The sequence below is a fragment of the Physella acuta genome, unplaced genomic scaffold, assembly GCF_028476545.2.
Source record: "Physella acuta isolate Inbredline_101_S28 unplaced genomic scaffold, ASM2847654v3 ptg000938l, whole genome shotgun sequence".
Lineage (NCBI taxonomy): Eukaryota > Metazoa > Mollusca > Gastropoda > Physidae > Physella > Physella acuta.
The window spans coordinates 78,265-94,290 of NW_026732455.1; the positions used below are offsets into that span (position 1 = coordinate 78,265).

The 16,026-nt window shown below is 43.8% G+C and overlaps 1 protein-coding gene across 1 annotated transcript in view; it reads right to left on the minus strand.

Annotated features, from left to right (window-relative positions):
* Positions 1-16,026, minus strand: part of LOC131953691 (uncharacterized) — a 42,752-nt gene that overhangs the window by 14,200 nt on the left and 12,526 nt on the right. Inside the window, exons 8-17 of the mRNA XM_059317002.1 lie at positions 15,540-15,745; positions 14,679-14,829; positions 9,942-10,025; positions 9,096-9,287; positions 7,802-8,005; positions 6,710-6,868; positions 5,862-6,085; positions 4,797-4,911; positions 4,041-4,366; positions 2,501-2,679 (exon numbers count right to left, since the gene is read on the minus strand). Of these exons, the coding sequence (XP_059172985.1) occupies positions 2,501-2,679; positions 4,041-4,366; positions 4,797-4,911; positions 5,862-6,085; positions 6,710-6,868; positions 7,802-8,005; positions 9,096-9,287; positions 9,942-10,025; positions 14,679-14,829; positions 15,540-15,745 (1,840 nt within the window). The remainder of the gene's footprint in view (positions 1-2,500; positions 2,680-4,040; positions 4,367-4,796; positions 4,912-5,861; positions 6,086-6,709; positions 6,869-7,801; positions 8,006-9,095; positions 9,288-9,941; positions 10,026-14,678; positions 14,830-15,539; positions 15,746-16,026) is intronic.

A 16,026-nucleotide genomic window follows, 5' to 3' on the forward strand; every position in this document is an offset into this window, starting at 1 on the left:
ATGTCACTTGTTCATGTCACTGGTTCATGTCACTGGTTCATGTCACTGGTTCATGTCACTGGTTGATATCACTGGTTCATGTCACTGGTTCATGTCACTGGTTCATGTCACTGGTTCATGTCACTGGTTCATGTCACCAGTTCATGTCACTGGTTCATGTCACTGGTTCATGTCACTGGTTCATGTCACTGGTTCATGTCACCGGTTGATGTCACTGGTTCATGTCACCGGTTGATGTCACTTGTTCATGTCACTGGTTCATGTCACTGGTTCATGTCACTGGTTCATGTCACTGGTTCATGTCACCGGTTGATGTCACTGGTTCATGTCACCGGTTGATGTCACTTGTTCATGTCACTGGTTCATGTCACTGGTTCATGTCACTGGTTCATGTCACTGGTTGATATCACTGGTTCATGTCACTGGTTCATGTCACTGGTTCATGTCACTGGTTCATGTCACTGGTTCATGTCACCAGTTCATGTCACTGGTTCATGTCACTGGTTCATGTCACTGGTTCATGTCACTGGTTCATGTCACTGGTTGATATCACAGGTTCATGTCACTGGTTCATGTCACTGGTTCATGTCACTGGTTCATGTCACTGGTTCATGTCACTGGTTCATGTCACTGGTTCATGTCACTGGTTCATGTCGCTGGTTCGTGTCACTGGTTCATGTCACTGTTTTATGTCACTGGTTCGTGTCACTGGTTCATGTCACTGGTTCATGTCACTGTTTTATGTCACTGGTTCATGTCGCTGGTTCGTGTCACTGGTTCATGTCACTGGTTCATGTCACTGGTTCATGTCACTGGTTCATGTCGCTGGTTCGTGTCACTGGTTCATGTCACTGGTTCATGTCACTGGTTCATGTCGCTGGTTCATGTCACTGGTTCATGTCACTGGTTCATGTCACTGGTTGATATCACTGGTTCATGTCACTGGTTCATGTCACTGGTTCATGTCACTGGTTCATGTCACTGGTTCATGTCACCAGTTCATGTCACTGGTTCATGTCACTGGTTCATGTCACTGGTTCATGTCACTGGTTCATGTCACTGGTTCATGTCACTGGTTCATGTCACTGGTTCATGTCACTGCTTCATGTCACTGGTTCATGTCACTGGTTCATATCACTGGTTGATATCACTGGTTCATGTCACTGGTTCATGTCACTGGTTCATGTCACTGGTTCATGTCACTGGTTGATATCACAGGTTCATGTCACTGGTTCATGTCACTGGTTCATGTCACTGGTTCATGTCACTGGTTCATGTCACTGGTTCATGTCACTGGTTCATGTCACTGGTTCATGTCGCTGGTTCGTGTCACTGGTTCATGTCACTGTTTTATGTCACTGGTTCGTGTCACTGGTTCATGTCACTGGTTCATGTCACTGGTTCATGTCACTGGTTCATGTCACTGGTTCATGTCACCGGTTGATGTCACTTGTTCATGTCACTGGTTCATGTCACTGGTTCATGTCACTGGTTGATATCACTGGTTCATGTCACTGGTTCATGTCACTGGTTCATGTCACTGGTTCATGTCACTGGTTCATGTCACTGGTTCATGTCACTGGTTCATGTCGCTGGTTCGTGTCACTGGTTCATGTCACTGGTTCATGTCACTGGTTCATGTCGCTGGTTCGTGTCACTGGTTCGTGTCACTGGTTCATGTCACTGGTTCATGTCACTGGTTCATGTCGCTGGTTCGTGTCACTGGTTCATGTCACTGGTTCATGTCACTGGTTCATGTCGCTGGTTCGTGTCACTGGTTCGTGTCACTGGTTCATGTCACTGGTTCATGTCACTGGTTCATGTCACTGGTTCATGTCACTGGTTCATGTCGCTGGTTCGTGTCACTGGTTCATGTCACTGGTTCATGTCACTGGTTCATGTCGCTGGTTCGTGTCACTGGTTCGTGTCACTGGTTCATGTCACTGGTTCATGTCACTGGTTCATGTCACTGGTTCATGTCACTGGTTCATGTCACTGGTTCATGTCACCGGTTGATGTCACTTGTTCATGTCACTGGTTCATGTCACTGGTTCATGTCACTGGTTGATATCACTGGTTCATGTCACTGGTTCATGTCACTGGTTCATGTCACTGGTTCATGTCACTGGTTCATGTCACTGGTTCATGTCACTGGTTCGTGTCACTGGTTCATGTCACTGGTTCATGTCACTGGTTCATGTCGCTGGTTCGTGTCACTGGTTCATGTCACTGGTTCATGTCACTGGTTCATGTCACTGGTTCATGTCACTGGTTCATGTCACTGGTTCATGTCACTGGTTCATGTCACTGGTTCATGTCACTGGTTCATGTCACTGGTTCATGTCACTGGTTCATGTCACTGGTTCATGTCACTGGTTCATGTCACTGGTTCATGTCACTGGTTCATGTCACTGGTTCATGTCACTGGTTCATGTCACTGGTTCATGTCACTGGTTCATGTCACTGGTTCATGTCACCGGTCAGTGTCACCGGTACTCACCTGTCTACCGTATCCCCCCTCTCGTACACTTTCACCAACGTCCCAGGTGTGAAGCCGGCATAACGGTTCATGACGTCATCAGGGATGGGTCCTTCACCTTTCTGTAGCACAATCCCACCAGGAGCCAAAATAAACCACCTCTCTAGCGTAGGTGGTAAAAGATCAAACCCATGTTTTTGCTGTTTCAAAAAAATTAAAAATAAAACAAATAAATGGGAAACGGGTAAATAGAAAATAAATGTAAAATAATGTATTATATATTAATCAGTCAAACCATTTAAGTATAATAAGAAAAGATTCCTCCTTAGACCTAGCGATAAATTGGGTAGATGAAGTAGAGTTCATGTATTTTTTGACCACTGAATATGAAGCGATAAATTGGGCAGGTGAAGTAGAGTTCTTTTATTTTTTTACTAATCTATTGGAAGGGATAGCGTAGTCAGCATTAAGTCCAGCCGCTTTTACTCTTCCCTACGTAATTCACGTATCCAGCCAAACCTTTATGAGTTATATATTGGTCTTACCAACATTTTACCTTAACAATGAGCCCGAAATATAGATACTCTACGTTGTATAACATGAATATGTGACGGTCTGGTAGGGCAGTATAGCGCACCCGCTTCTAACAAGAAAACTTATGTCTCGAGGACATAGCAGATAACTTACCGACTCCGACCTTCTCTGATGGGTGCATGACTGACGAAATGGAAAGTTAAGACTGCTGGGCGTGAACTGACTAAACTATAGCTTTATGTACCGAGATAAAAAAAAAACTAGTTTGACTTTACTTCATCTACACTATTGACAGCCGTCACCGAAAAGGTAAATAGAAGATGTAGACAGAAGGTCATGATCTTAAGATCTTAAGAAACAGAAACAAAATATACTCTATTCAATCTTGGACTATCGTGATCTTTAATTATTGGCTAGGGGTCATCCATAAATGACGTCACGATTTTTGACGATTTTTATCTCCCACCTCCCCTCCGTCACACGTCATCACAAAAGCCAGACCCCCTCCCCCCCCCCCCCCCCGCCCAAAAATGCTGTTGAATTTTTCTTAAAGCATCGATATTTTTCTAAAATCTTGTCAGAACTCTTTCAACATAGAGTATTTTGATCAATTTCTATTACAATTTATTAAAACCGTTTTTTAAAACGCGAAATAACGGCTAAAACTCGTTTTCTAACATTGCTATTTTATAATGCAAAAATGCGACGTCACGCTATCTGAACCCTCCCTCCCCCTCATCACACACCGTCACAAAATTACGGACCCCCTCCCCCTGCGAGTGTGACGTCATTTATGGACGACCCCCCCCCCCCCCCCCCCCTACGTTCGTCTGTCTGTGATTTTCAAAAGGGAACAACCAAAGAAATACAGAACAAAAAACAAACCAAAAATAGTGGTTTAATTTCAGATTAAAATATTTGTGAGGTTTTGTTTACTTTAATGCCTCTATCCCATGATGCGTTGCTACTAGTTATAGGCCTATATAAAATAGCAAAACCGCTGACTTATATTAGTCTTATTATTTACCTGTATATCTTGTGGGACATCCCCGCGGCCAACTTCAACAATTTTCCCAGTTTTCCCGTCAGGATGCACAGAAACAATCCGCCATTTTAAATTATTGTTGTCGTCCACCCCTTCGTTGATTAATATCTTGTCTTTGCCATTCGGGATGTAGACGATTCCATTTTGTATTGTAGGGGTGGCAGCTTTACCGATCTTCCCGATGTGAACAACGTTGTTGTGTTGTTGGCCCGGGCTGGTCCACGTCATGTTGACGTCATAGCGTGGGTCGCGAACGATTGTGCCGTTTTTGAGGAACGTTAAAATTTCCAGCGGCTTCAGGGCAGCACCTAGTATACAGGTAGTTTGTAACATAAAGTTGTGCTTCACAATCGAAGAATAGTAAAATTAATGTTAAAACATTTTAAAAACAATAAAAGGGTAGGCTACAGGAAGAGGAGGGACGTCGTGGCCTATCAGTAGAGTGCTAGACTGCTAAGCCAAAAGTCTCAAGTTTGAATCCATGTTGAAATCAGTAGACATTCCAGAGTCAGCCCAGCTCTGATGGGTACCTAACTCATGTTAGGGAAGTAAAGGCGGCTAACCTTGTATTCCGTGGTCATTGAAACAGATGAACTCTACTTCGTCTACCCCATGTGTAATGGGCTCAAACGGGAAAAAATGATGATAAAATTCAAAAGAAAACTAAACATCCATCCCATAATGATAAACGTTAAAATAACTCAGATATTAAAATTTATATTTACACTCATGAAATACCTGGCCTATTTACTGTATCCTTTATGATCACTTCTTTTTGGCCGGTCACAATATTTTGTCCGTTGCTTGTGTTTTTGAGCCAATGTTGAAATCCCCAATCATTGTTGGTTAAAACCTTGAAATGACATGGTAATTAGTGATGTTTCAAACCTCACTAGGGCTATAGGAGTAGATGCATTAATCTAGTGTCTATATTTCTAGTTATATATACATACTTTGATACAATAATGTATATGTAAAACATTGTACACTTTCATTATACAGTATGTGTATATATATACATATATATATATATATATATATATATATATATATATATATATATATATATATATATATATATATATATATATATATATATATATATATATATATATATATATGCGCGTATATATATATATATATATATATATATATATATATATATATATATATATATATATATATATATATATATATATATATATATGTGTGTGTGTGTGTGTGTTTGTTTGTTTGTGTGTTTGTTTGTGTGTGTGAGTGTTAGACATTTAAACGTATTTTTTTTTATTGTCATGTATTAGAAAATCTTGAGAGCTGTTATCTATCTACCTCAGGAAAAAGACCTGGTTAAGACCAAAAGACTGACCTGGTTAAGACCAAAAGACTGACCTGGTTAAGACCAAAAGACTGACCTGGTTAAGACCAAAAGACTGACCTGGTTAAGACCAAAAGACTGACCTGGTTAAGACCAAAAGACTGACCTGGTTAAGACCAAAAGACTGACCTGGTTGAGACCAAAAGACTGACCTGGTTGAGACCAAAAGACTGACCTGGTTGAGACCAAAAGACTGACCTGGTTCAGACCAAAAGACTGACCTGGTTGAGACCAAAAGACTGACCTGGTTAAGACCAAAAGACTGACCTGGTTGAGACCAAAAGACTGACCTGGTTGCGACCAAAAGACTGACCTGGTTGAGACCAAAAGACTGACCTGGTTAAGACCAAAAGACTGACCTGGTTAAGACCAAAAGACTAACCTGGTTAAGACCAAAAGACTGACCTGGTTAAGACCAAAAGACTGACCTGGTCATTTGTCGTGTTCCTCTTGACTCTGAACCTGACGTGAATGACCAGCTGGTCCCTGAGGTTTTGATTGGCTGTTGCTGGCATGGTCAGGTGACTGTCCCCGCTGAAGTGGGCGGTGCCGGAAGTAGTCAGGGACACGTTGTGGATGTCGACATGTTGATGGTTGCCTGAGGTGTCTTCAAAGTTGGTGTCGAAGTTTAGTTTGACGTTCGGCGTACAGGCTGTTGGTTTTAAGTTGAAAAATACTCAATGTTATTTTATTAACTTCATTTTCTAAATTACATTTGTCTACTGTTACATTAATATTGTAATTGTGTATCGATAGTAATCAAATATCCAACGCACTCAAAATATCTACGTGATCCATTTGTATATAATGACTAATTAAACGTCGTATTATATTGAAAATTGGATATCCTCGCATCGGTATCGTAAACAAACGTGTTCGGAAAGTTTTAGGGAATCGTTGCATTAGAAATAGTCTAAAATTGAGTTACACGATTTGCCAAAAATACAAAAAAAAAGTAAAAAAAAAATAGTTGGAAAAAAAATCGAAAATGTTCTATAGATACATGTAGTAGATGAAGTACAGTTCATTGTTCTTGACTTCGGTATATTAATGTAAGGTGTGGTCAGCACTTTGCTCAGCGGCAATATGAGTTAGGTACCTATCAGAGCTAGGTGAACGTTCTAATGACTTGGATCCGGATTCGACCTCGAGACTTTCGAGTTAGCAGCGTAGCACTCTACCACTTAGCCGTTCCATAAGATACATAGTAAAGTAGACTAAAAAAATGTACTCATGTCAAAACACATCTAGGACTAAACGCCGGCACACTGCTCACCTAGAGTGGGCACCACCTGCCCAGCATCAAACGTGCACGCACACAACCTGGTGCTGTACATCTGGCCTGGTGAGCAGAACCTCTTGACGTGACCTTGACCCGGGATGACCTCCAGGTAGCTGTAGTAACTGTCGCGGTCAGGTCTGTACCTGCAGGCACCTGCATGGTTACCATGGAGACGAGACACAGAATGTTAACATGATTCTAATATTGTAAACCGGTTGTTAATTTTATTTAGACAATCGTTTAGTTAATGCAAATGGATAAGGTCACTAAGAGCAACATTAGGTCATATAGAATAGAACGACTATTTTTATGATGGTTAATATTTTTGGTGTTTAACATTACGCACATTTTTACTAATAAATTTAGCAATAGGCTAAAACTGGAATCAATTAACTAACGTTACAAAATTAATGATTTGTGGAGCTCTTTCTGAAGGTCTGCAGAACGAATAATTTCTTAAACGCTTTATTGTCCACTTATAAGTTCACAGTTTTCTAACTTGAAATCGGATACTTGTAACAGTAGCCATACGCTCTACCACTCCACCACTTTAATATTTGTTTCGTTTACCTCTAAACGAAAATGTAAGTTCATGTTTAAAAAATTGAAATGTTCCACAACCTGTGTTGCTTCCAGGCATCTCTTCGGGGTGGGGGTGGGGAGCTCCGCGAAGAAACTCTACTGCCCCCCCCCCATAACGAAATGGAATTTATATAGAAAACATATTTTTACCAGTGTCCTCCTCTCACCCCCTCTGGAATATATTGTCAGCTCCCCCCCCCTACGCTTGCCCTTTGAAACACTGATGTAAACCAGTATGAAGTGAGGGTACACGAAAATTTACCTCGATTGAAAACGTTGAAATGTTCCATACCCTTCTAAAATTTCCGGAAGGTGGGGTCAACATATATTTTCTATATAAATTCTATTTGGGGGTGTAGACATTTTTCGTGAGGTGGGGGGGGGGGGAGGGAGCAGAACCCCCCGACGAGATGCCTGGAAGAAACTCTGCCACCGTTCACGACAATTTTTTTTTAGCCTGAAAACGTTGAAATATGCCCTAATGTTAAACAGACTACTATTTACCTAGATTGAAGATGGTGACCTCCAGCGGACACTTCTCCTGACACGCCGGGTCACCGACACACCCTGTCCCCTCCACGTACTTGTACCCCTTCTCACAGCACTGGGGGTTCGACTTGCCGTTGGTGCAGGTGAAGTAGGAGCGACAGGTAGCCAGTTCGGAGGACGATGGGTAGGATTGGAGGTTCGAATCTGAGGCGCACCTGTCTATACATGCATGAATAATACACGTGCTTATTTTAATGAGAGACAAAATAAAATCATAACAATGTTTGTTTGTCTTCAAGACGATAATCCAATTACTGATAATAAACACACTACTATTAGTTAGATACAGTATCTGACACAGCTGTATGCAGGGGCGTAGCGAGGGGGGGGGCGGGGGGTGTGGACCGCACCGGGTGACACCATTTAGGGGGGTGACACCAAGGCATAAAATAGCTAAATATATAGAGAAAAACTTGAGGGGGGTGCAAATCGAAAACTTGAGGGGGTGGTGCAAATCGAAATTTTGAGGGGGGTGCAGATCGAAAGTTTGTCCCCGGGAAGGGTCGCTACGCCTCTGGGGGGTGACACCATTAAGTGCCGCACCGGGTGACACCCGACCTCGCTACGCCACTGGCTGTATGTGAAAGTATAGTATGAATTCTTGTGAAGGAAGAGATTCGGCGTAGAAGGTGAAGATGGACCGATCATACGTTGAGGAAACTGGCAACTGCTATAACCGGGACAAGGCTAATTATGGAATCCACAAGGATATACAAAAAGGGAGATCCCAAAAAATGTAAACAAAAATTGAAAAAGACAAAAAAAAATGGTTAACAAAAAACAAATCATTGACTTGATGTTGTAAATAGCCTATGCTCCACTAGGGACTTGGAAAAAAATGCAAAGAACAAGAAGACAAGACCGTTACTGTCATAGCGTAAATGTGAAGGACGATTTAAAGTTAGATCTTATAGATGATAGACAATAAGGTTCGAGAATATTTGCGGTCTTTTAGTCGTTTGATAGAATGTGTGTATTGAGAGTATGATGCGACTGTAAGAACGATGACGTAGGAGACAAGACTACACAGAGATAGTGGGATACGACATGATAGGAATCTGACTTTTTGTAGTGGTGTCTGTTATAGTCAATGAGATTAAAGTGTTATATATCATTGTTCTTCTTGAGCGAGTTACATTAGTTATCTTGTTTAAAAAAAATAAGAATAGATACCGTCCTCGTTACAGAAATCGTTATAGTAAAATCATGGTTCATATAATAATTTTCATTAAAAAGCTGTTGCCGTTACCATAGGAACAGTTGACATAGCGCGCATCAAGACACGAGACCGCCTCGTTGCTCCAGAACAGACCAAACGGGCAGGACTTGATCTGGGGCTCGTAGGTGAAGGTCGTTGGCAGACACAGCACGTACTTCTCGCAGTCGGTGGGGAGAGGGTTGAACCCCACCCCACCCTCCACTAGACACTGCTGACACAGGGCTGATGGTACACATACAGGAATAAGTCAGAACATCGATATGGTGTAGTAATGCTTGAAATCAAATATGGTTAGCGTTTATCCCCATCTTGATAGTTTCTAAATAAAACTGTTTTAATAAAAACGACAAAAATATTAAGATAGTAAAATAGGACTTAACAACAATCATCATAATATCCCGAACCCAGTGGGGAACTTCTTTAAAATACTCTCTAATTGTTTAGCTTGTATTAAAATAAAGGTAAAATAAAACTTGTGATTGGTCGATGTCGTTATTATATTAGTCAAGCTTACAGAACTACAGAAAGTCCTAGAGTCCACCCAACTCTGTTGTAAAACTGACTCGGGGAAATTTGAAACAACTGGGCGTAGCAGCGGCTATACTGCCACTGTAGATGTACAGGTCGTACTAGCAGATAAACTTTCATTCGTATCCCATAAAAAATGATAGGAACTTCATGTTCAATACTTTTACATTATAAGCAGCTAAAATTGGTGTATGTTGCTCGTGTTCGGCCTTCATTAAAGCTGATTCTAAGAGCAGCTGCGACAAGGGTGTACATATATTTTGTCATGAGTTATTTTGTCTGAGATCATTTGTCCTGAGATATTTTGTCTTATATCATTTGTCATGGAACCATATAAACTTAACCAACCTGGTACGGGAGATCGTGTGGTTATCCCAGGTGTGGTTGTGTCTGGTGTGGCTGATGTGGTCAGCGTCGTGTTATCCAGGATAGCTGGGAACAAATCAAACAACAGTTTCTTTTCACTTTAAAGTTAAATTTAAAGATAATAATCTTTGTGGATTTCACGTAACCCAGAACGATAGTATATTTAAAAGTATACTTAAAATTTGAATAGGGAAAAAATAAAGCGTAGTTAGGAAAATATATCGGAAAGATTATTTCTTCCAACAAATGGCAGAGGTGTTGAGGTTTATTTTATTAATTTTATAATCATTTAAATTTTATAGTTGTATTGGTTTATAGATTTTTATACAGATTTTTATGTTTTATTTCAGAACAAGTACTATAACAGCTGTAACACATCACCTATAAAATGTTTACAATAGCATAATAAATGTTTTTGAATCAAATTAGCTGCAGTCCACCTATTATTAAAAACAATATTCTACCATAGCTTTTGCATTCTTCATATAAACAAACAACTATGTAGGCCTACACTTGTATACTAGACCCGTCATTATCATATCAACTGTTGCATTCTTCCTATACAAACTCTCAACACGAGTCAACACTTGCCTACTAGCCCAATCATCTCACCTGAACAAATGTTGTCCCCCTATACAACACCTGCCCACTAGCCCCACCATCTCACCTGAACAAATGTTGTCCCCCTATACAACACCTGCCCACTAGCCCCACCATCTCACCTGAACAAATGTTGTCCCCCTATACAACACCTGCCCACTAGCCCCACCATCTCACCTGAACAAATGTTGTCCCCCTATACAACACCTGCCCACCACCCCCACCATCTCACCTGAACAAATGTTGTCCCCCTATACAACACCAGCCCACTAGCCCCACATCATCTCACCTGAACAAATGTTGTCCCCCTATACAACACCAGCCCACTAGCCCCACATCATCTCACCTGAACAAATGTTGTCCCCCTATACAACACCTGCCCACTAGCCCCACCATCTCACCTGAACAAATGTTGTCCCCCTATACAATACCTGCCTACTAGCCCCACCATCTCACCTGAACAAATGTTGTCCCCCTATACAACACCTGCCCACTAGCCCCATCTCACCTGAACAAATGTTGTCCCCCTATACAACACCTGCCCACCACCCCCACCATCTCACCTGAACAAATGTTGTCCCCCTACCCCCCTATACAACACCTGCCCACTAGCCCCACCATCTCACCTGAACAAATGTTGTCCCCCTATACAACACCTGCCCACCACCCCCACCATCTCACCTGAACAAATGTTGTCCCCCTATACAACACCAGCCCACTAGCCCCACATCATCTCACCTGAACAAATGTTGTCCCCCCTACCCCCCTATACAATACCTGCCCACCAGCCCCACCATCTCACCTGAACAAATGTTGTCCCCCTATACAACACCTGCCCACTAGCCCTATCATCTCACCTGAACAAATGTTGTCCCCCTATACAACACCTGCCCACTAGCCCTATCATCTCACCTGAACAAATGTTGTCCCCCTATACAACACCTGCCCACTAGCCCCACCATCTCACCTTAACAAATGTTGTCCACCTATACAACACCTGCCCACTAGCCCCACCATCTCACCTTAACAAATGTTGTCCACCTATACAACACCTGCCCACTACCCCACCATCTCACCTGAACAAATGTTGTCCCCCACCCCCTATACAACACCTGCCCACCACCCCCACCATCTCACCTGAACAAATGTTGTCCACCTATACAACACCTGCCCACCACCCCCACCATCTCACCTGAACAAATGTTGTCCCCCTATACAACACCTGCCCACCACCCCCACCATCTCACCTTAACAAATGTTGTCCCCCTATACAACACCTGCCCACTAGCCCTACCATCTCACCTGAACAAATGTTGTCCCCCTATACAACACCTGCCCACTAGCCCCACCATCTCACCTGAACAAATGTTGTCCCCCTATACAACACCTGCCCACCACCCCACCATCTCACCTGAACAAATGTTGTCCCCCTATACAACACCTGCCCACAACCCCCACCATCTCACCTGAACAAATGTTGTCCCCCACCCCCTATACAACACCTGCCCACCACCCCCACCATCTCACCTTAACAAATGTTGTCCCCCTATACAACACCTGCCCACTAGCCCTACCATCTCACCTTAACAAATGTTGTCCCCCTATACAACACCTGCCCATTAGCCCCATCATCTCACCTGAACAAATGTTGTCCCCCACCCCCTATACAACACCTGCCCACCAGCCCCACCATCTCACCTGAACAAATGTTGTCCCCCTATACAACACCTGCCCACTAGCCCCACCATCTCACCTGAACAAATGTTGTCCCCCTATACAACACCTGCCCATTAGCCCCATCATCTCACCTGAAAAAATGTTGTCCCCCACCCCCTATACAACACCTGCCCACCAGCCCCACCATCTCACCTGAACAAATGTTGTCCCCCTATACAACACCTGCCCACTAGCCCTACCATCTCAACTGAACAAATGTTGTCCCCCTATACAACACCTGCCCACCACCCCCACCATCTCACCTGAACAAATGTTGTCCCCCTATACAACACCTGCCCACCAGCCCCACCATCTCACCTGAACAAATGTTGTCCCCCTATACAACACCTGCCCACTAGCCCCACCATCTCACCTTAACAAATGTTGTCCCCCTATACAACACCTGCCCACTACCCCACCATCTCACCTGAACAAATGTTGTCCCCCTATACAACACCTGCCCACCACCCCCACCATCTCACCTGAACAAATGTTGTCCCCCTATACAACACCTGCCCACTTGCCCCATCTCACCTGAACAAATGTTGTCCCCCTATACAACACCTGCCCACTAGCCCCACCATCTCACCTGAACAAATGTTGTCCACCTATACAACACCTGCCCACTAGCCCCACCATCTCACCTGAACAAATGTTGTCCCCCACCCCCTATACAACACCTGCCCACCAGCCCCACCATCTCACCTGAACAAATGTTGTCCACCTATACAACACCTGCCCACTACCCCACCATCTCACCTGAACAAATGTTGTCCACCTATACAACACCTGCCCATTAGCCCCATCATCTCACCTGAACAAATGTTGTCCCCCACCCCCTATACAACACCTGCCCACCAGCCCCACCATCTCACCTGAACAAATGTTGTCCCCCTATACAACACCTGCCCACTAGCCCCACCATCTCACCTGAACAAAGGTTGTCCCCCTATACAACACCTGCCCATTAGCCCCATCATCTCACCTGAACAAATGTTGTCCCCCACCCCCTATACAACACCTGCCCACCAGCCCCACCATCTCACCTGAACAAATGTTGTCCCCCTATACAACACCTGCCCACTAGCCCTACCATCTCACCTGAACAAATGTTGTCCCCCTATACAACACCTGCCCACCACCCCCACCATCTCACCTTAACAAATGTTGTCCCCCTATACAACACCTGCCCACTACCCCACCATCTCACCTGAACAAATGTTGTCCCCCTATACAACACCTGCCCACCACCCCCACCATCTCACCTGAACAAATGTTGTCCCCCTATACAACACCTGCCCACTTGCCCCATCTCACCTGAACAAATGTTGTCCCCCTATACAACACCTGCCCACTAGCCCCACCATCTCACCTGAACAAATGTTGTCCACCTATACAACACCTGCCCACTAGCCCCACCATCTCACCTGAACAAATGTTGTCCCCCACCCCCTATACAACACCTGCCCACCAGCCCCACCATCTCACCTGAACAAATGTTGTCCACCTATACAACACCTGCCCACTAGCCCCACCATCTCACCTGAACAAATGTTGTCCACCTATACAACACCTGCCCACCACCCCCACCATCTCACCTTAACAAATGTTGTCCCCCTATACAACACCTGCCCACCACCCCCACCATCTCACCTGAACAAATGTTGTCCCCCTATACAACACCTGCCCACCACCCCCACCATCTCACCTGAACAAATGTTGTCCCCCTATACAACACCTGCCCACCACCCCCACCATCTCACCTGAACAAATGTTGTCCCCCTATACAACACCTACCCACCACCCCCACCATCTCACCTGAACAAATGTTGTCCCCCTATACAACACCTGCCCACTAGCCCTACCATCTCACCTGAACAAATGTTGTCCCCCTATACAACACCTGCCCACTAGCCCTACCATCTCACCTGAACAAATGTTGTCCCCCTATACAACACCTGCCCACCACCCCCACCATCTCACCTGAACAAATGTTGTCCCCCTATACAACACCTACCCACCACCCCCACCATCTCACCTGAACAAATGTTGTCCCCCTATACAACACCTGCCCACTAGCCCCACCATCTCACCTGAACAAATGTTGTCCCCCCTACCCCCTATACAACACCTGCCCACCAGCCACATCATCTCACCTGAACAAATGTTGTCCCCCCTACCCCCCTATACAACACCTGCCCACCAGCCACATCATCTCACCTGAACAAATGTTGTCCCCCCTACCCCCCTATACAACACCTGCCCACCAGCCACATCATCTCACCTGAACAAATGTTGTCCCCCCTACCCCCCTATACAACACCTGCCCACCAGCCACATCATCTCACCTGAACAAATGTTGTCCCCCTATACAACACCTGCCCACTAGCCCCACCATCTCACCTGAACAAATGTTGTCCCTGAGCAGCTCTACCATCCCCACCAGGTACTTGAAGTCTGGGGCGTCAAACAAAGTCTGGGGGGATGTGGCCATGTCCTCGACTTCCTGTCTCAAGACGCGGTTCCCCACCCCCACCACAAATATTGTTATACCCTGAGAGAGAAAGAAACAATTATTTCAACAGTTCTGTCGTGACTATAGAAGAGAGGGATATTGTTACACCCTGATGGAGAAACAAACAATTATTTCCACATATATTTCAGGACTAGAGATGATAGAAAAAAATATTGTTATACCCTGATGGAGAAACAAACAAAAAAAGAAGCTATTATTTCAACAGTTCAGTTCTGACTAGAGACGAAAGAGAAAGTGTGTTATACGCTGCTAGAGAAACAAACATTTATTTCAACAGTTCTGTCCTTACTATTGACTGGAGAGCATATTTAAAAGCAAAGCTCGACTAATTGTTTTTTTTAAACTAGTTAAGTATTTAGTTTAGTCCTATTTACTACTGGTGGAGCAACCAGATCTATCCTTCATATCATGTTTTGCTGTTGTTGTTTTTTATATATATATTTTTTAATTGGCGCAAAAACAAAATCTAAATATATTATAATTCAAAGTACTTTTATCAACTTGGTGTTTATTATCCCCTCCCCCCTTGGAAAACACTATCATGAAAGCAACATTTTCTCATTTGGATATGACATTTTCATTTTTCTCGATTTGTTTTTTTTTTTTTTTTTTTTTTTTTTTTTTTTTTTTTTTTTTCTCGCAACTAGATGTATAACTATACACCATCACAAACTACTTTGCCTATTTTGAAACAATTTTAAGAGAAAAAAAACACTCTTTTCTCTTACCCCTAATTTCGCCATCGTTGCCTGGTCCCTCGTCTCAGAAGGATTTGAACTCATGCCGTCCGTGATGACGATGATGATGTGTGGGACCCGGGGCCGGGCCTGTGTGGCCAGCATCTCTCTGACGGTCTTCAGCCCCAGGGCGGTGTTGGTCCGCCCCACGGGGGGCTGGATCAGGTCTGACGCCGCCCTCTTAAGGTCTGCCTTGCCTGTGAGGATAACATACAGCGGATCTTGAATGTTCATATTCAGTACTCAGTTAATTCAGATAATTTAAATATATCATGTTTACTTGCCTGTTTTACCAATTCTTTACCAAGCAATTTATGGCTCGCCGTAATATGGGTTTATTAGGAAACGTTATGTTTTTTAATGAAAGGCAATTAGACCTAGAATGGCCGAGTCGGAAAAGCTCGTGGTTGCTAAACCGAAAAGCCTCTAGTTCGAGCCCTCGGGCAGATGAGGCTCGTTAGCTGGGGCAGCCACTCTT